General features: G+C 40.4%; 2 protein-coding genes across 2 annotated transcripts in view; one reads left to right on the forward strand and one right to left on the reverse strand.

Moving 5' to 3' along the window:
- Positions 1-551: 551 nt before the first annotated feature.
- On the reverse strand, positions 552-20,699 carry hat1 (histone acetyltransferase 1). The gene is made up of 11 exons (XM_050049274.1): positions 20,608-20,699; positions 19,529-19,600; positions 19,330-19,405; positions 17,626-17,746; positions 11,749-11,925; positions 8,542-8,663; positions 7,841-7,945; positions 7,363-7,469; positions 6,653-6,804; positions 3,882-3,998; positions 552-1,192 (listed from the first exon to the last, which is right to left on the reverse strand). Exons 1-11 carry the CDS (start codon positions 20,612-20,614, stop codon positions 1,022-1,024), a joined length of 1,227 nt encoding a protein of 408 aa, XP_049905231.1. The 5' UTR covers positions 20,615-20,699; the 3' UTR covers positions 552-1,021.
- Positions 20,700-20,837: 138 nt separating this feature from the next.
- LOC126392896 (electrogenic aspartate/glutamate antiporter SLC25A12, mitochondrial-like) overlaps positions 20,838-21,976 on the forward strand; it is a 37,395-nt gene continuing 36,256 nt past the window's right edge. The window contains exon 1 of the mRNA XM_050048611.1: positions 20,838-20,970. The gene's annotated coding sequence lies outside the window, so the exon portion shown is untranslated. The remainder of the gene's footprint in view (positions 20,971-21,976) is intronic.

The following is a 21,976-nucleotide window of genomic DNA, read 5'->3' on the forward strand; positions in this document are numbered from 1 at the left end:
AAGGCAGTTCTGAAGGCAAAAGGGGTCCAACCTGGTACTAGAAAGGCGTACCTAATAAAGTGTACGTGAGTGTATGTGCTTATACTTGTCAACTTTTTACTTGCAGTTGCTCCTTCCATGTTTTTTTTTTTTAACTTTTGGGCTTCCTCTGGCTACCTCATTTTTTGTCACAACACTCTGAATTGTGGATTATTCTTTCATGAAGTGTGCAGAAATGGCTAAAAAAAAAAGTCTGACCTCATGCCTCACGGGACGCCTGCATGGCTGAAGACTTGTTTTTAACTGAGTCTGAAATATTGGAGAGGTGTGGAGAAGTGTGCAGCATTCTTACACTGATGCACTGCCTTTTCTTTACATAGTTGTTTGCTGATATTACTTTTTTGTTGTCCTTAGTCTTTGTCTGCTGCTCTTCTTTGTATCCAAATAAAATGCAAGTTTGTTTTTCAAATACTGTAGAGTCACAATGTTCAGACAAAAACCTAAATGAAAAAAAAAATACTGAATTTCAATGTTTTATTTTCTTCTCTACAATAAGAATCACACCATTTGAGCAATATACAAAAGATTTTTTTATTTTCAGTATGAAGTGCTTGAAAACACACACTGGGAACTGTTTTGACAAAAGATCTTTACAAAATGTCTACGATGGAGAAGAAGCAGGTTTTCTCTGCAGGGTAGTGGACCTCCTATCACCTGTGAAATATTACATATCAGTTAATCTCACACAATGTGATTAAATTCATGGAACAAACAGGAAGTCTCAACCCTCCAGCTGCACCATTCTCCTCTACTGTATATCAGCTGGGAAACAGACAGGTCTTCTCCACTGCAATCTATCCACCAACTCAGCCACAATAAACCCGTAACACTCTTTAATTAAAACTGTGATTTTGTTACATCAGGAGAGTTTCTTCTTGGTTGCAGCTAAAGTCTGTGGTGATGTGGGCTTTATACAAACAGGGCAGACCACCTGTATGTTTGAGAGGGGTGGGCTCCAGGCCCGCAGCATCTCAGAGTCAGATCAGGCCTGTGAGGCGATCCTCTCAATGATTCTCCTGTAGTCCTCCACAACAACCTGATAGCTCTTCTCCAGCTCCTCGTGCTGCGTCTGAGTGTCCATCTGATCCATGTGGGACACCAGCTCCTCTGGCCGCAGACACTTCCTCATCTTCGCCAGCTCCCTCTGATTCTTCTGCATGACATTAAGAGCACAAGCACACACAGGTGAGGTTTTAAATCAGTTTGGTCACTTCTTCCTGAGGCATTTTAAACCCGCTTAGTAACAATATGTCATGGCTTAACAAAAAGAGAAACCAGTGAGCCTTCTTTATCATTATTATTATTAAGCCCTCATGAGTGCCACACACCTCTCCAGCCCACAATCAGATCTGCATTTTCAACTGCAGACCTGATTATTAGTCAGTGGGTTGGGTTTATTTCTAATAAAGGTAGGGCAGGGTACTGAAAAGAGTACTGACCAAGTCACGTTGGTACTACCAAGTACCGATTCACACCAAGGGCACTTTAATATAAGGCACCGGCAATCTCCACTTCCCTGCAGCTCAGATTTTCACTAGTAACTAATACTGTTCCGTACTCAAGTACAGTGGTGACATCATTTAAATGACATTTTTGTTGTGCTACAGTGTAGAAAAGGGCACCATAGACGGACACTGCTGCCCAATGGAACTTCAGCAGCAGGGCGAAGCTTTGCTCCTGGCTCCAGCCCCAACTGCAGGTCAAAAAAGGCAGCGACTGTGGGCTGTCCTGATGTAGGGGCATTAGTTCATAACTGAGACTGTTTCATAACTAGAAAAAAAGCTCCTTCTGGTCTTGTTTAATAGCAGTTAACTTTCGTGCTTTGATACAACTGGTGTTCACACAGGACTGGGTACTGTGCTAGAGCACAAATGAACCGTACTCAAGATCCCCTTTTCAAGTGGACTGGTACAGATCTGCGCACTGTGCTCGGGTAGGGTACACAGTGTTGTAACTTATCAAACGAACTGAACTTTGGGGCCAGGCGTACTTGTCTCCAGGCCCAGATCCCTGATGTGAAAGCCGCCTAAAAGATTTCTAAAGACCCTGGTATACCGTAAGGCCATGATACCACCCAAGCATATCGCACGCAACAGATTTGCTCTTATTTTAATCTATGCAGCTGTCCGCACCAATTCCATGTAGGCTAGCGTTTCCACTGCAATCTCAAGGATGTACCTGCAATGTGAAGCATTTATTTATGCTTAAAGTCTATTTTTTGACAATATGTGCATAAACATGAGGTTGATGCCTAATAAAGAAGCACTGACTGAATATATCAATCTACATTTTGCAACCTAGGCAGAGTCTGATGTGTCTGGTTAGAGCCAGAGAGCAGCACACTTTGCTCCAGTTTGTATTCCCACAGACTATCCCTTCACTTTTGGCCAGCAGCTGGAAGTCTGGACTTATATTTCACAAGTGAAATTACATTTTTGTTATTACAGAGAGAGTTTAGTACCTAAAAGAAGGTGCTGTGGGGTACTGGTACCCAATTCCACGTACCAGCACCAGTTCATATGGGATCTGTACCAAACCTCAAATAAAGGGTTTTTCCATCACAATAATCAAGTATGCGGTTTAATTCATAATTGTTTCATCAAAAATGATGGGTATGATGGTCCATAAGTTACAGTTTAAACACCCTTTATAAAGTCTGCCTTATTAGACAGTGGTATAAACCTTTGTAGTGAAATCTGACAGCTGAGAGTTTCTGGTCATGGACGGACAAACACATTCACTTAGTTTGGTGCAATCTGCTGCTTGAAAAATCCTGCACGCACATGCATACAGACGTGGTCACAGGGGAATTGGGGGTTAAGAGCAGAGATGTATAATCCCCCTCACATTCACAGAGCAGCGGCTTCTGCCATTCAACTAACTACATGCTAAATCTCCTCAGGGAAGGAAAAATGCTCTGCATCTGGCCACCAGATCTTTCCTTGCCACTCTCCCAAGGAATTCCTACTTCCTGCTTCACCACATAGGTCATTTCCACGTCAGACTCTGCCTTTTTTTGAGACATGTGGTTACCCCGCTGACAGCAAATTCTCTAATGGCTGGTATGCAAAGTCTCAGTGAGCGGCTCAAACATAAAATGTCACAAGCAAACAGGATGTAGGGTGTAATGTTGGTGCACACAGATCTACTCAGTGTTTCCCCACTGTCAAGTGTGGTGAGACAGAATCAAAGAAGCTTATGATATTCTGTTCACCGGGCTTAAGTCTGTTACACTAAATCTCTCAAACTCAAATACAACTTGCCCAGACCATGAGAAAATAACAAAAGCCATTTCATAAAATTGCGCTGTTTTCCCGATGAAGTTGGAAAAGTGCTGCAATAGTAAAGCTGCAGAACTCTGAATGGAGGCAGCTTTTTGACAAAGTGCTTCAAACACACTTTCATGAAAATTATTTCTCCCAAAGAAATGCAAATCCCGACTAATGACATGTGCCTGAATAGAAAAAAGCTCTGGCAGCAGCAAAACCACAGACGCCTGGTGCGCCCTATTGTGGCTGTAACAATACGGCACTAGTAATCTATCAATTTTAACGGGACTGAAGATCAATTTTTCTGCTGTTTTAAAAGGTAACATAATAAACAGTGACAATACTGAGCTGTAAGCCGATCAAGTGTACGCCGCACACGGGCCACTTTGCTTCCTACACTGAACGGCTGTAATGGTTTGCTAACAAAAGGTAGAAGGCTGCACACTGGATTCTTGTTTGATAGCAACAGCGTTGACATTCAGATTTATTTCTGAATAAATCAGGAAATCACTTTTTGACCCCCTCTACACCGGCATGTAACCCACTCTGAAGCTGTGATGATTAAAGCCTCACCCTGTATGGTCCAAATAGCCTCTTCTTCACCTCCAAGCGGTACTCTCTTGCTTTCTCTTCATCACTCATGTCTGTCGCTCTCAGACGCAGGATTTCATACACTCGCCTTGCATGTTTCTGTAGAAAAAGAATACAATAATTAATTAAAATCATATCATTATTCTTAAATTTACACAACACCAGTGTTACTTGTCACAACCTAACACACTTTCCAGCACAATACACGAAGTCACAAGCTATACAGGCTTATGATCAATCAGATCTCTAGTTATCTGTTCCAAGAAGAGCATATTTTTCTTAGGAAAAGCACCATGTGTCCCACTTATGTCACAGATTTCATGCTATGATAACCAGTGGCAGGAATGAACAGGCAAAGCAGCAAACTTGGTTGCTATGTAGTTTTATCCATATTTTATTCAGAGTCAGATCCAACGAAATTTCAGTTTTATGTGCACTGTTGACGATGTGGATGTGAATGACAATAAAGTCTATATCTATCTATCTATCTATCTATCTATCTATCTATCACCAACTTAAAGCCTTTGAACACCAAATCTGTATTTTTCCGTTGCATTTTTAAAAAATATATCCGATAAAAACTGTTACGCACAGAAACCTTGCCCACAGAGTCTGATGTTTTTTTATTGTTCTATTCTTTGCAAAAAAATTGCTATACAAGACAAAATGTAAAGACACTTTTGTTCCCTTGCTTCTCTACACTGGAGTTACCTCACTAGCTGTCCCCGATCTCTCCCTGCTTCTTGCATTTGGCACCGCGGCTACCTGAAGGAACTGAGCTGTCCTCCCTCTCTGTCTGTGTGCAGTCCTCATCCTCTATTACATCCTCCTCCTCGTCATCATCATCCACCTGAATATTACTATCTGACCTGTTGAGAGTAGGCTATGAGTTATGAAATGATACTGTGCGTCTTATTCCTCTCCCTTTTTGCAGATGTGGCTGTTTTACGCAGGTTACGCCACATCTTCTTCACTGCTTCTTGGTCACATAACTCTCTAAAGGCTTTTGGTTGATGCATAAAAACAGAAAATAGAAATTCAAACCTGTTCCGAAAACTTTAACAAAGGACCAAAGTTTCCCAGTTGTTGTGTAAACGTGATTGACACAACCTGAGGGCGTATCTATTTTTAAACCTGCAACAATTTTGGATGGACTTGGTGTGCAAAGGCTTTTTCTTTGAGCAACATTAGAACCTTGATCATTTTTTTTTTTTTAATTAAATGACAACAAAGGAGTGAATTAATCTCAGTGTGAAAGTACACAGCTACACAAAAGAGGAAAAACTCTTTCAAAATAAGTAATGATTAGACTTGGATGATATTGTAGTTTTAGCAATGTTGTGATCATGGCCAACCTTCTCGTCTCAAAACTCTGCGTTACAGTACAGAGAGCATTTCATGACCTTATTTTACTGACATAGGCGAGTGAAAAGATTAGTGAGGGCCTCTTTCCATTACAGACCAACTCGAAAACATGTTAAGACAAATACATTAACTTTTTTATTTTGTAACTCTCATGGGCAGGTAGTTTTACACTGAAACATATTGTGAAGCTTAAAGCTAGGGTCTTAATGCTGAAGCTGCTGCATGTAGAGCAAAATTTGGATTCGCTGACAGACAACAGTTTTGATAATCCATAATTGTTGTCTGTCAACTAATACAAATTGTGCTGTAATAACTGTTTAAATAATTCATCACACCAATATGCCAAACATGATTCCAACTTCTTAAATGTGAGGATTTGCTCCTTTTCTGTTTTATAATCACTGTCGGATGAATAATTTGGGTTTGTTGGTCCACCTCAACTTTAAGTTATCCACATCCCTGTCCAGCTGATGGTGTGAGTACATTAATTAGCTACTGTCTAGCCTTGTGTTGATCTATGTGCATGATCTTGTTGGCTAACTGGCTTCAGCTATCGCAATGGTAGGCTACTGATATATCATCACATACCACTGCAAAGTGTCACAGCAGCAATGATTAGTGTCCAGAGTTTCTCTTAAAAGCCCAGTAACTGTGATGGCATTGATAAACAAGGTAAAAAACCAAGGGGCTGATGAAATGGAGGATGAAGGACAAGCAAGTAATACTGATAATGTCTGTCAGTGAGCGGCAGCTAACATCAAAGGGCCAGCACGTGGCTAGAAGGAGGTCAAGAGGGAGTAAATTATCATTCATTTGCTTCGTGTGGTGTTGATGTGAAACGTGACCACTTGGTTGCTCGTGTTTTCTCTCCATGTCTTTGTAAGTGTATAATCTATAAGCTTGTTCTGTATATTAAAGGAGTGGGGGAAAAAATCAATACAGCATAGTATCACGTCATTTTGCGTGGCAATATTTTATCGATAAATGGGCCAAGTGTCGAACTTTTTCTTATATAAATCTATAATATTGGAAAGACATATCAAGCTTTTGGTAGCCTACCAGAATAATAAAATCTATTTAATCTATTAGATGCATTTTGCTGAAATAAAATGATGTAAGTGAGATGACCTGACCGAAAATCTTATTAAATAAAACAGATGCTGACAAAGCTTTCCTCTGGGGACGTAATTAGCAGTATAGCCATAATCGCAAAATGTTTAAAATCGAAATAAAATGGTATCTCGATTAAAGTATCTTGATACAGTATTGATAGATACTATTGTGAGGTATCTGCTGATTCCCACCCCTGATATAAATAAATAAAGGAAAATTAAATTAAACTGAACTTTAAGAGAAAAATAATAGTTGGTTGCAGCCTCATACAGCACCTTGTTTATTTTCAACTTGTCTTGTGCCTCTTTGACCATGTCAGCTGAGAAGCCGAGGTGCAGCTTGTCAGCAGCGAAGGACGTCAGGCCTTGACACAGCTTGACCAGCACGTAGTCTCTCAGCTTCACGTAGCTCTCAGAGGGGTCTTCAGCTGATAACACACACCGTCACACAATTAAAATGAGACACACAGACCTTAGTTTAACACTGGTAATATTGTGGTCAGAGGGTGTAAATGTTTGTGTTGGGGAAGCAGGGCAATTTTTTTTTGTCTTTAAAAAAAAAGAAAAAAAAAGAGAGAGGCAAAAACTGACATATTTCAAACCTTTTCAAAACTTTTCCAAGGAGCTGCTCACAAACTAGATGAACTGTGAGCAGGAGAGTTCTGCCTATTCAACTGCTAAATGTTAAACTCTTTATTGAAAAGGGTTCCTCTCTCAAAGGATGCCTCTTTAGTATTCATCCTCTGTCTCCATGCAAAGAAACTATTTCGATCCAACTAGCTTCAATAGAGTCTCGGCACATTCTGGTATACATGCCAGCCCTCCAAATTAACTCAACCCCTGGATCCACCAACTGCAGAGAAAAATCATTTAAACTGCTTGTGGGAGACATGAGGATCTCACATTACATGTTTATCCACGCCTTCTTCTCAAAACAAAAAAAGAAAAAAAGAAAAAGAAAAAAAAAAAAGAAACAAGATGCTCACCTGTGATGTCTTGCACTTTAGGCAGGCTGCAGTAAAATCTGTGCACTGCCTCCAGAAGCTGAGCTCCGTGACCTTCTCCTTGGAACGGAGGCAGGATCAACATTTGGCTGTTTAATTAAAGGGCACACGCAAACACGGAGCCAATGAGGAAAACAGGTTTGTTAAGAGTTTGTCACAAAAACAAATTCATGTGACATTCTGAGCAGGAACAGAAATTTGGTGATTTTAAACCAGGGAAATAATGGATTGTTATCCTGATCCATCAATGCAACAAATCAAATCACATCAAAAGCTTATCTATAAAGTTGTTTTCAGATACAAATCACCTTGGTTTGGTAATGAAACAAAATCTGGTTGAATAGTTGGCTATATAAGCCAGTAATTTGGGCTCTTTGGGGAAGAGGATAAAGAAATGTATAATTTTCCACTCCTTTTTCATACAAAAGAATGGGAAGGCACGTGCTGCCCCAGCAATTACCTTACACGTGGTCGGGTTTTGTCTGGGTACACGTAGTAATTATAAACTGTCATGTAGCCAACAGTTGCGTAGAGAGTCTCCCCATCTTTATTGTACTTTTCAAATCTGCAGATAAAACACAAAGGCAAACAGGTCAATTACAGGCACACTCCCATGCAGTGTCCATTTTAGCCTCTCTGTTCTCCACCCCTCACCCCCCCCCCCCCCCCCCCCACTAACGTCAGCATGTTAGAGCAGCCAGGCCCCGATTGGTACACCTGCTACAACCTGAATACATTATGCACTTAATTGGAGTACTGCAACTTAGAGGAAGAGAAGGGGTTGGAGGAGGGACTGAGCTCCTCAAAATCACTTCAGTCCATTTTCCCCATTGTCAGTATTAATAGTTGCCAGGGTAAAGAAAACACTGGCAGAGGCTCTTTTTACTGTTAAGACATTGTTCAGTGTTTCAAAAGACAACAGTATTCAATTCAGCTCTTGCCCCTGAAAAATCTGAAAAGGGCTTTTGGCACAAAGGAAGCTCTTGCCTGATCAACAATTCTCCTACGGGGGAAATATAATCAAACTGGCCTGGTAATTGGTCACAAGCGCCACAAAGGGGGGCTTTGTTTTTCAATGACACAATAAAGGCTTTAGGGTAGGGGTGGGCGTAGAGGAGAGTGCGGGGTGGGGGTATGATGTCAATTAAGGAGGGCACTCACACAAGAAAGAAGTCCCAACGATCGTCGTCTGCATCGATGAAGCTGGCAGTCTCTATGAACCACATGAGGAAGGTCTGCAGGCGCTCGTGGTACTCTTGGAATCCCGGGCAGGTAATGTCAGCCTGGAGGCGAATACGGCAAAAACAAATGTCTGATATGGTTGAGAGATAAATCTTGTCCCCGTTATGACATCATAGGAGTAACAGCAACTATAAAAAGTTACAAATGGATATTAAAAGGGACAGTTTACCCAAAATGTTTTCCTCTTAAGGCCCAGACACACCAAACAGACATCAAAGAACTAGCGGCGACTAAAGCCAACTGTTGGGTCACCTCACCTTGCCTGTGTCTCAGCCAAAAAGTTCCACATGAACACACCTTAAAGACTACAATCAACGGCCAACTAGCACTTTCATTCTGCCCCTGCGTGAGAGGAAATAACTCTCCATAGCAGCAGACAGCCGTAGTCTGTAATCGTCATTCAAAAAAGGGAAATCGGTAGACCATCATGACACTAGTTAGCACATTAACAACAAAACCCAACATTTAAAGAACAAAAGATATTTACCGTGTGCCAGTGAACAATAACCAATCATTTCTGCTAAAGAGCTCAAAGGCTAAAGAAAATGAATCTTACCTCATCAAACAAGTTTGTTTTAATCTCACTTAGGGCTGCCACGATTAGTCGACTAATCGATGACTAATTGACTATTAAAATAATCGGTGACTATTTTAGTAGTCGACTAATCGGTTTGAGTCATTTTTCATAGAAAAGTACTATGAAAGTACCCCAAAATACTCTCACTGCAGCTTCTTACGTTCAAATATTGGCAGCTTTACACACTCTCCCGTGACGGTGAACTAAAACCCTTTGGCGTGAGTACGAAACAAGACATTAGATGACGTAATTTTGGGGTTTGGGCGAGACAGACCGACATTTTTCAACATTTTAACACATTTTTCGATAAAAATGATTAGTCGACTAATCAAAGAAATAATCGACAGATTAGTCGACAATGAAAATAATCGTTAGTGGCAGCCCTAATCTCACTCTCTCTTAACTTCAGGGTTCCCACACATTTGGAATTTCAAATTTCCATACTTTTCTATACCCTAATTTCCAGACTTCTCGGCGTTTCTTTTTTCAGAGTATGCGACATCTTTTTTTTTTTTTTATTAAAAAGATTATTTTTGTGGGCATTTTTGCCTTTAATGACAGGATAGAGAGTGAAATGGGGAGACAGAGAGAGAGAATGGGGACTGACATGCAGCAAGGGTCCGTGAGCTGGATTTGAACCCGCGGCCGCTGCAGCGAGACAGTGCCTCTGAACATTGGGCGCCAGCACTATCCACTACGCTACCAACGACCAAGAGTATGCGACATCCGAGTAAATATATCAGTGTATCATATTTCACATCATATTTAATCATTCTTAATAGGCGATTGTAGTCAAGTACCATAATAGCATGCAAATAAAAACTCAGGTAAATTCAATGTCTGGGCTGAGGCAAAAAGGTTGGGACTCTGGGTGCAAGCGATGCAGTAACGAGACGTCGATGTCAAGCCATCCATCCAAAACTTTCCATCTACCCATTGTGAACCATGTGAAACTCGTCTTCTTGTCGAAGGTGCAGTGTTGGAGTGAAACTTGATACCTGGGGGGCTGGAGGAGGGTCATGGGGTAGCGGACTGGACATAACACTTGTCAATCAGGTAAAAGGGGCAGTATGTTTTCTGAGACGTTTGCTCTCACACACTGTGCTTGTATAAAACACGATCCGGATTGATTAAATTATTTTTGGAAATACCAAATTTTTTCTATTTTAGCAAACAGTATTTCAGAACAGTGGTAAGAGTCTGGATACATTAATATTTTTCCATACTTTATTTTTCATTTTCCATACTTTTTAATACCTGGAAATTGATCAAATTTTTCCATTTCCATACTTTCCCATACTTGCGTAGGAACCCTGTAACTTTAGTTTATTCACTTTCCTTTCTCTTCTCGAGCACTGCACTAAACTGCTGATAACTGATTTCATTCATCGACGGACTCCACCATTTCCGACCTTGATTCAACGTGCTGAATCACCATAAAAAAATAAGCTGACCAGGGCCTGTCTGCCTTTTTTTTTAAGGCCGATTCAGCATGTTGAATCAGCAGAGTCCATTGGCGAATAAAATCACTCTGATAAGCAGTTTAGCTCCATGCATGAGAAGAGAAACGGAAGTGAGGAAAGTAAACAAACGGTTAAAGTCAAGCGGGAGTGAGATCGAAACAAACTTATTTTATGAGGTAAGATTATGTTTTTAGCCACTGAGCTCTTCAACAGAAACACTGGCACACGGTGAAAATGCTGCTGTCTTGACTCCGTCCTGATTCCCTGGCAGAAAACAGGCCGCCCCTGCCAGTGTGGAGAGTTATTTCCTCTCACCCAGGTGCAGAATGTATATGCTAGTTGGCTGCTGGCTGTAGTTTTTGCGGAGTGCTAAAGTGCAATATTTGGCCAAGACGCAGGCAACATGAGACAATACAACAGCCAGTCTTTGATGTCGTTTTTGTGTTTGGACCCTTACCTGCAGTGCTATTTATCAGTCTAGATTGTTCTGATGTGAGTTTCCGAATGTTGGAGAAATCAGCCATAGGGATGTGTGCCTTCTTTCAAATATAACAGAACTAGATGGCACTACACCGGCCAGCCATATCACCAGATTGAGGTGTGCATCTACTGCTAACTCACCTAGCCCCACAGAGCTAGCTAACGTTACAGCTCAGCCGAGGAGGACACCATTAAAGTTTACATGAGCACAAGCTTCTTGTCCATGAGTAGATGCACTCTTCCTTCTGCATGATGATACAGTTGGTGGGTGTAGTTTGGTAGAAAGAAAATAGTTCCTACATGAAACTGCTCACAACAAGGTCTGTGGATTATCTTTAGTAATCGGATCATGATTTCTGGAAAGAGACATTGCTGTTGCGTTTTTCAAATGTATTTTTTGACGCTTTGAGCACCACAAGCTGAGTTCCATCTAGTTCCATTATATTCAGGAGAAGGAAGACATCTCTATGGCGGATATCTCCAACACTCACCAAAACAATCTACATTGATAAATAGCACTACAGTTAGAGGAAAAATCTGTATTTTTGATTTGGGGGTGAACTGTCCCTTTAAAGTCTTTGGTGAGGCAGTGAGTGATGTTTGCACCTTGTGAATCTGGTATGTGAGCTCTCCTGCCTCCTCGCTGTGGACTGTGTACGTGTGAAGCAGGGTGCCGAAGGGTTTGAAATTGGCCTCCTTCTCCAGCAGTGAGATGAAGTCGTCAGTGTTGCAGGTGAACCCAGCGGGGATGATTTCACGGATCTTCCCTTCGACATCATCTGGCTGGATAACACAATGTGCATGAATTTAGTCGTGCAACAAACAGATCAGGACGATAAAGGCACAATCTAGCATAAGTTTGTAAGAGTAATTTCCATGAATGTGACCAGAGTATCAGATTTTAAAACATACTTTTTACACACAGACTGTTTGTTCATAGAAGCATTTGTTCTTATATTAAATGCTATAAAACAAAACTGGAAGCATACATGTTTTGTGGCAATGAAAGGAAAACCATTAGGCAATTAAAACTGTCAGCTGAGCAGAGACCACAGCAGCACCCCCAACCCCCCCTCCCTGCTGAAAAGACCACTTAAATCAGTACATTTACTACTTATGTTAAACCATGAATATGTGATGAAGTTGCCACAATAAACGCATTTCTGCTTCTCACTGGGAAATAAAATCTTATGAATTGATCTCAACTTAACAAACCTTTGGGGCATCCATAATAGAGGCCTCTCCTCTAATCCTGCCAAGTGAACCCAATCAAATGAATTTGCCCCTGCGTTTTTCAAAGAGCCTCAGAGACAAAGGGGCCCTACCCTTGGACTTTTTACTCAGTGCAACCTGTGGTTAGTTCAGCTGTAATGTTTGCATTGTATCCATTTCCACAAGGATTGACATGAGAACACTTTGCTAAGCAGCCCTTTCACACCATTTACATGTGTGATGGGCATTATTTCAGCACAGAGACCCTTGCTGCTCGGCATTGAAAACTGGGAAATGAAGAAGGTCTGAGCAAAATGCACTACAAAAGGCTAATACAACATACTGCTAATTCCCCCTCCTTTTCAGACATCAGCTAATATCTAACTGGAAGTAATGCACCTGCAGCTGAATGCCTCTTAACCATTGTAATTGTTCAGCCACATTTCTAAGGAACAAGGACCATACTTAAAAGGCCATGGACAAACAAGTCCCTTTGTCCCGAGCACTCTCCTACATACTAGACACTAAATTGCACAGCCTTCCAGAATAGATGCCTTAGTTTGGCATGAATATAAGTTAACAAAGTACCTTTAGAACATTTTGTTAATGTCTTTGATTTCTAACAATGAGCACAAAGGGAGTACAAACTATCTAATTTGTCCTGTTGGTGTTTTTTCCTCTCTTTAATCTACTTCAAAGACCACACTACATCCAAAATCTGCAGTCATTTTTTTCTGTTTAGAATTATTTGTAAAATATTGGCTTAAATGTTTGATGTTAAAGCATATTTACACATCCACACTGATTATGAATGTAATAGACATAATGACATGTCACTACTACAAGCGTTCAGTAGTTTCCAGCCTGCGTGCACAAAAGGTCTGGCACTAAAAATCAGTGTTTTCTGTGAGAGGTCCAGCACTACGGTGTTTTTGGCTGATTTAAAAGGGGAGAAGGTGATGTGATGATGAGAGTCTTGTATCAGCGAGGCAGCTGCATAAACTCCATCTCTGCCTCCCCTCGCTCTCTTCTCTCACCAGCTGCACCGCACCCCGACCGTCCACATGCACTCAGAGACAAACACTCTTCAGATGCAGCCTGAACTCTGCTGCTCTCCTCACTCTCTACCTCTACACCAGCTGCACTCAAACCCTTAACAAGGTGAACACTCAGGGGTCAACGCTGAACACTAAAGTAGTGGCGCACGCAGACAGTAAGCCAGCCATCACATTTCGGTTTGAATATCAGCTTCAAACTATGTTCCCAAAAAGTCTAATGGACCTCTTAAGGTTTAAAAACAGTCAATTGGTTGCCATGGCATTTTTTTGGAGGCCCCAGAGATGAAAGTAATGTTGAATGCCTATCTGAAGGAACCATCGCTGTCTTGTGGGATTATTTATAATTTGAGCGCATCCACAAAAACACCAAACCCCGGTGAGTTTATAAGTTACTCCCAGTGCCACCAGTTGAAGGCCACATTGTCCAGTGGGGGAGCCCCTGCTGTTTCCAGATAGGACAGATGTCCCACAGTTGAATCATCTGACCTCAATAGGGGCCCTGGCCAATTCTTGTGTTACGTGTTTGCTGCATTGACAGCTTTAGGAAATATTCAAAGCTGCCAGTGGCCTTTTGTGAAGCCTCAGCATTTCACTTTACTGTCCGTTTTTGTCCAAATACGGGCCGTTGATATGTAAATTCTTATGTCTGCTAATTAAAAAAAGGCAGAAAGTTTTACATACTAAGCAGTGGAAGAACTTTAAGGGTGGGTAAAGCAAAAATAAATATGTGTTCTGAGTTTGTCACATCACTGCAGAATGTGTTATTAACTAGCCAGCCAAATTTGAATAAATTAGGTCTCCAAATCGTAAATAAAATTGAGCTGTATTCTTTGCTCGGAGTCTCTGAGGATGTGACTGCTGGAGAAACAGAAACAAAGAACGAGCTGCTGCAACTCTTGTTAGGAGCTAACTCAGCAGCACCGTAACATACACCACAGAAACTACAAACAGCCTTGAAATTGCCACCACCAGACCCACCAGACTACATTTAAATAAACAGTAATTTTATGATTGTAAAACAAACTTCATTCAAACTCGACAGAAACAAAATAAAACTCACAAAAACCATCGTGGTTTGTCTTTTAACTGTTCCAACAACCACAAACTCTGGTTTGGTTGAAATAAACCCTTAATTCACCCAGTTAGATGTGAAAGTATTCTGGTTCTACATACGCTAAAATTCTCATTTATTTAAATGGAGTCTGGTGGGCTATTTCTGGTCAAACATAAAGGATATTACTGTCTAACAAAAAGGTCTATTTCAGTTGTCAGACACTTAGAATAGTCTGAGCCTGTCAGTGGCAAAAACCAACACTTTAAGTTGGATTTAAACTAACAGTGCACAAATGCCCCATGTGGTTACATTGCAGCCTGTTGTGTCGCAGTCAGCTGCAGCACCCTTGCTCAATACTGGACCAGTTTCCAAAACTGTTGTCTTGATTAGTCACTTAGACAAAACAACATGGAAAAATAGGGTCCAGGTTGAAAAATACAAAAAAAGCCCTTTAAAGATGGCTGCAGTGCGTCATTGAGCCACGATTTCAGGCCCACCTGAAAAATCCTGAACACCGAAATGGTGATAAACTGTTTAATGATCTTACTCCACAATTCAGTACTACACAGTTCCCAGTCTTTTGACATGTTTTAATGATATTTTCTAAAGTGTATAATGTGTTCAGAAAGACAGCACTGATTTTGCTTTACCCAGACTTTAAAACTTATTCTTACGCCATTAGCAAATTTAATGAATGCTATCATCGTTGCATAGAAAGTGTTGTCTCGCATTAAAAAACGGAATATAAACCCACTGAAGATCAGTTTTCAACCTCAACGATTTTGATTGTTGATGACTTGAGCAACAATTCGCCTCCTGGAAATATATGTACAAGATATCCCACCGTGTCACATTACTCCTCCTGCTGATTCAATCACACAAACCTCTAAAAATCAATGCCTCACGTTAAACCCCACATACAAAACCTTTTTAAAACCCTTCTCTTCTGACAGAGAGGAGTAGGATTAGCGTACTGGTGCAGGGGGCCATGGTGGGCTGATATTTAGTCTAACAAAACGGGAGATCTCTTACAGGAATAATGTCACCACCCAGAGAGGCTCCAAGTTACTTCAGTACATAAAGAAACAACGTTATGGCACCAAAAACTGCCCACAAAAGAGCACCTTAGGTCCACTCACCCCCTGTAAAGAATAATTGATTGCATGATCCTGCTGTTACACTATTATAGAGTCAGCCGCTCAGTGAAGCCACCCAGTATTTGTCTGTCAAAGTTGCAGTTTGATTTACAAAACTTCAGATGATTAGGGACGTCTATTACTGCACTTTGATGTGCTGTTGAGTCTTTTCCCCAAAACATTTTGACAAATAAAATTGAAATCCTGTACAATTTTCACTTTTGTCATCGCCTGCTGTTAGTTTTCCAAAAACACAAATTATATGTGACACTGGGTATCAAAACCAACATTTTCACAGCTACACTCAGAATACATCAAATGTCTTTCTTCGTCAGTTTACCAACATGCTAAAATGCTTTTTGACAATTGCTTTTTTCACAATATTGACTCTTGTAGTCTTGACAACACGGGAGTTGCTGTTCCTGTCAGAAAAAGCATCTTCCGTCCATGACCCCTCCATCACCACTGACGACTCTGTAGTGACCCAACTCAGACTGCAATGAATCTGGGTATGACACTGGCTGACCAGCTGTCTTTTACTGCTAGCATCTCTGCAACAACCCGCTTCTGCAGATTCATGCTCCACAACATCAGTCCATTCCTCACCCAGGAGGCTCCACTGGTTCTGGTCCAGGCTTTTGTCATCTTATGCCTAGACAACTACAACTTCCTCCTGGCTGGTGTGCCTGCATGTGACATCTGACCTCTGCAGCAGCCAGACTGGTATTCAACTCACCCAGGTTCTCCCACATTACCTAAGTCCTCTGCACCATTCCTTGGTGACTGCTCGAATCCCCTTCAAGACAATGGTGCCTGCCCACCTTGCTGTGAATAGCTCAGGCCCGTCCTACATTCAGGACACGGTCAAACCATACATAGCAGCCTCTCCACAACAACTTTGCTACTGCCATCGGCTTGCTAATCCCTCAACACTAAGGGGCCCAGCTATCGCTCAACAAATTCTCGACTAATTTATGTCCATGTTCCAAAATGGTGGTACAACCCCCCCATTGACATCATTCAGGAACAAAAATCAGCCTTTAAACTTGAAAGAAATAATGATTTGACATTTACTGTAATAATCGATGACTGATATAAACATTTTACTGTGATAGCAGTTTCGGCCATATCATGCAGCCCTAATTTATCATGATACAAGCTAATAGCTAATTAGCTTGCTAGTGCACCCCAGTGTCAGTAGGAATACTACTGCTGGTACGTGAGCTCTGTGTCAGGGGGGGTCCGCCCGCATGCACAGTGACAGGGCTAGCATCACACAGCAAACATTACCAGCGAAAATTAACAGGTTTGTTTTAAATGTTGAACAGATGATATTGGATGTTAGCTGCTGCTGTCTTAGCTTGTGCTAACCGGGCAGATGTTGAGGGTGGCTCTAATCCAGGTCTAATTTGTGTAATGGCGACAACAAGAAGTTTGCTGATTCGACGAGGAGTCGAGTCGGTCCAGGGTCAAATCCTGTCCCTAAAAGAGGCACCGTTATACCCGCAGTGCACACAAACAGAGAGAGTAAATAGTTGAGTGTTCCTATTAAACAGTCAAAATTGATTAAAATATTAAATCCTGATTTGGATACAGCCCTATGCGACTTTGATCTAAAAATCTTTAATTCAGTTTGTGACATCACATAATCATCACCTCAAAAAGTTGGTGAAACACTGACTTGGTCACAACTTCATGCTTCAACAGCACTTTAAAATCCACCCTACCACCAGACAACTGCGATCCATAACACCCTCTCTTTAAAGCATTATGGAGCAGATTTGGATAAAAACATTATATCTACCTGGAGGTAAAGTGTTTTCATCACACCTTGGTTTCTTGTATACATTTTTTTTATACTGGTAGACAATTAGCACCACATGTTTACCCACGATCATTACAGTAACACAAGAAAATGGCCGACACAAGTATAATAAGCAGTGATCCTGCCACAGCACTAAAAGTCACATTTAAGGGTGCTAGAACTTATAAATTAAAAGGAATAGAGAAATGCATGTACTACCTCCACACAATCAAATGTGTCTGTGACTCTTGAGGAATATTTCACTTTGAAGAGGGTGCTCAGGTTTCCAGCAGTGTAGAAGAGCTGTATCTGAAGGCCTTTGTATCCAAAAGCGACCTCACTGCAGGCAAAATGATTGGAATCAATAAAAATCCAAGCAAGGTCACACATGTTTTAACTAGGACAGTAACTTGCAAACAGAACACAATAAAACAGATGTTATATGCAGTCTGAGACACATTCATACCAGGGGGACAATTACAAACATTTCGTTATTCCTATTTGATGACATTTATTAAATACACATGAGAGTGAATGATAAATGTGTATTGTAGGTCTGGCCATTTATTCCACTGTGTTGCATTGTTTCTTTCACCAATACATCACTGGCAGTTCATGGCAAAATAGATTTCATCATTATGCAACTGTGTGATTGAGCTTTACTAGCAATTACGCTTGCTGAAATAATTAATGCCCCAATTACTGAGTTCCCTTAGAGCTGATTGCAGCAAGAGCAAAAATAACCAATCCTAGTTTTGACTAATTTGGAAATGCAATTTAGAGCATAACGACACGCTACTGTAGGCCTACACACAGACACAGGTGTCACTGCCAATAACGTAGTAAATAGCAATACCTCTTTGTGCATCACATCAGGGCTTATAGTGTGACTCTTTGCAGCTTTTGTGACTAAAATAACATGCAAGACAAATCTCGGTTGGAGATATCAGCCGTAGACATGTCTGCCTTCTCTCCAATATAATGGAACTAGATGGCACTCAGCTTGTGGTGCTCAAAGTGCCCAAAAAATACATTTGAAAAACTCAGCAGCAATGTCTCTTTACAGAAACCATGACCCAGTTACTCCAGATAATCCACAGACCTTGTTGTAAGCAGTTAAATGTAGGAACTATTTTCTTTCTACCAAGCTGCACCAGGTAACTGCATCACAACGCACAAGAAGCATCTACTGCTAGCTTACCTTACATCGCTATGCTTGCTAACGTTACAGCTCAGCTGGGGAAGACAGCATTAATGTTTACATCTCACACTGTCATGAGCACTAGCCTCTCATCCATGAGTAGATGCACACTTCCTTTGGAGCGTTATTACTGTTGCTGGGTGTAATTTGGTAAATAGAAAATAGTTCCTACAAGAAACTGCTCACAACAAGGTCTGTGGGTTATCTTCAGTAACCGGGTCATGATTTCTGGAAAGAGACATTGCTGTTGAGTTTTACATCATGCAGTTTTTTGGTGCCCTAAGCACCACAAGCTGAGCGCCATCTAGTTCCATTATATTCAAGAGAAGGCAGACATCTCTACGACTGATATCTCCAACACTCAGAAACTCACATCAAATCAATCTAGACTGATAAATAAAACTACAGGTAAGAAGATAAATATGTATTTTGATTTTGGGAGGTCCCTTTAAGAAGAAGTGTCTCTGCCTCAGTTTGCAGTATCTTAAACAAATCAGCTATTGTTTTTTAGTCGATTTCATGGTACAATTACATTTTTAGATATTTCCATTTCACATGTTATGCCTAAGGAAGGATTTTTTTGACTGTCAAAACTTGTTGTAGTATAAGTATAATATTTCGATGAATGTAAAGTGAGGCATTCTTTGCACAGGGAAAACTGAGATACATTCTGAATAATTTTCACAAGCAGAGAAAAGTAATGCTGACAAAAAAATACTCACTCGTCCCCATAAATTTGGTGGCTGTACTCAGGGTGGAATGTCGTGCCGTCATCCTCAACATCCTCAGGAAAGCGGACTGAGAGGAGAAGACAGGGTTCAAACAATTAAAATGAGAAATTCTACAAAACACTGTCACTATACGCATATCATCACTATACGATTATCATCTTCATTTACAAAACATTCAAAATAAACATACCCAGCTTCAAGCATATAGCTTCATTGGTGTCACACTTGTATTCAGCCAGTTTCTTCTCCATGGTGTTTACTCCTGAGGAAACACATAAACCACAAACCATGTTGAAATTTTTGTCAGTTATTAATCTTAAAGGAACCACTATCTACTTCTCCATTTCAACGTGACAGCGTAATTATTTAATGTCTTTCTTGCTGCACATAACAATGGTGCAGGTTTCTTTAAAAGAAAAGCAAACTAAGGTTATTCCTTTCCAACAATCACTTAATTGTCAACAGCAGCTTAAGACAACACAAACGTTTAGCTAGCTAATACAAATGTAATCAGAAAACTGTATTTACATTCTGATATATAGTAAAACACAGTGATGAAGACACAGTTGGCACCACTGACCAGTGTGCTATAAATAAGCCTGGTGAAGGAAATGATGTATGCAACTGTGCAGATTCAACCTGATTTTATCAGCGCTGAAAATGGCTTTGCTGTAAAGAACTGATACACTCAGATGCCTGTTATGACATCAGAAACATGCAGGAGAAAACACAAGCTGACCGATCACAGTGCTTGTGGGACTCTATAACCCCCTTAACTCCAACTTGTCCTTACATTAGCTTCATCTGTGCACTACATGGAGTAAGTTAATACATAAAGCGCTGAGGTCATACATGGCGTGCAACAGTATAAATCCTGCCAATTTTAGCTGCTCTACAATGATGAACTACCAGTGATCCTTTCAATTAAATAGGTAAGAGTAAGTTATATGTAGAAAGGCGTTAAAGCGAACGTAACTATGCTAGCATTCACCCACACACTCGAGGCACACATTCAACTCCACATCCACGCGTTACATAAACACACAAACACACTGCATGCTATGACAGCCTGATAGCATGCTACCAACGTTAGCAGGCCCCCACTGCTGCTTCTCAATGTAACGTTAGCTTAGCTAGCAATGTTTTGGACATATCACGAGCCAGTCTACGACCACAGAAAGCTAAACGCGGGGGCAACGTCTGTTTTCGGCGAACATGCATTAAAACGAAGACAGTAGTGTTAAAGCAGGAATGCGTTTAGGCACTTACCCGCCATTTCTGCACACAGTGCTGTGCGGAGCTGTGTTGTCCCAAAAGACCCGCGGAATCAGGACGACTTCCGGGTCCTCGTGTTTCCGTGGAAACAGGATGTAGTGTTTTTTCTTAACGGCTGCTCTTGGTCGGTTTCTTGATATTGTTATATTGTTTGTTTTATTAAAACGAGCTAAACCACGGTTATTTAAAACTAGAAGGTTTTACATAAATTGATTTAAGAATATTTTTACGTAAAATTATTCCATAAAAGTTAAGGCTTAATTTAAAGAATTTTAAAATTGTGACTGTCTCATTAACTCCATAATGTGAAATAACTGTTTTTAATTTTGAACACAGAATTACTGAACACAAAGGAAGGTAAGTTAAACGTGAAATATCCCTGTTTACAAACAGAAATGAATTATATTAAGGTAGTATAGCAAATGTTAGCATGAGTTAGGGGGTATTTTTGATGGGTAGCTTGATTGATTAGCTTAGCTTGCTAACTGTTAAGTCTATAAACTCACAAAGAAAGACAACAAATGCCTATTACAATTTCCTAGAGCAGAAATTTAAGTCTACCAGCGTTGGCCTTACAAATTGTCAGGCTGTGTATATAAGCTGATATTTTACTTATTGCAAATATATTGTGTAGCTACATGTTGGACGAACAAGAAACAGACATGCCAGAAACTATGATATTAGAGAAAATAGAGAGAAAAAACAGCAAATATTTTGTATTTTTGCTTTGTACATGATTTACACAAGTAATTGATCAACATTATCACACTGTTAGCACTGTTAGTTGAAATATCAACATCTTAAATGGATTAAATAGGCTTTACAATCTCTCTGGATTCTTAAATTGATTCACTAACATGGTTCTGATAAAGAAAAACATTAGAACTAGAGAAATATTGGCGTTTCTATCAAGGCTGGGCAACATATATTACATTGATTACTGTGATATAAAACTACTTATTGTTTTAGTTTTTGGATGTAATATTGTAAGTGTTGTCTTTTCGTGCTTTTAAAGCCTACATTACAGTGAAGTGATGTAATTTTCAGAATTTACCAGGCTGTTGTAGCTGTTCTATCATGTGCCATTGCCAACTTAGTCATTATATCCACATTGCTGATGATTATTTATCAAAAATGTCATTGTGTAAGTATTCTGTGACAGCACCAATAGTCAACCCTACAATATTGCAGCAATATTAATATTGAGGTATCTGGTCAAAAATATTGTGCTATTTGATTTTCTCCATATTGCTCAGCCATATTTTCTATCATCTTCAAACACATCATCACCATCAAACACAAACCAACTAAGCCACTTAACATTAATGCTTCCAGTTATGGCCCCCTTGCTACTGTGTAAAAA

This window comes from Epinephelus moara, chromosome 7 (assembly GCF_006386435.1).
Source record: "Epinephelus moara isolate mb chromosome 7, YSFRI_EMoa_1.0, whole genome shotgun sequence".
Classification (NCBI taxonomy): Eukaryota; Metazoa; Chordata; class Actinopteri; order Perciformes; family Serranidae; genus Epinephelus; species Epinephelus moara.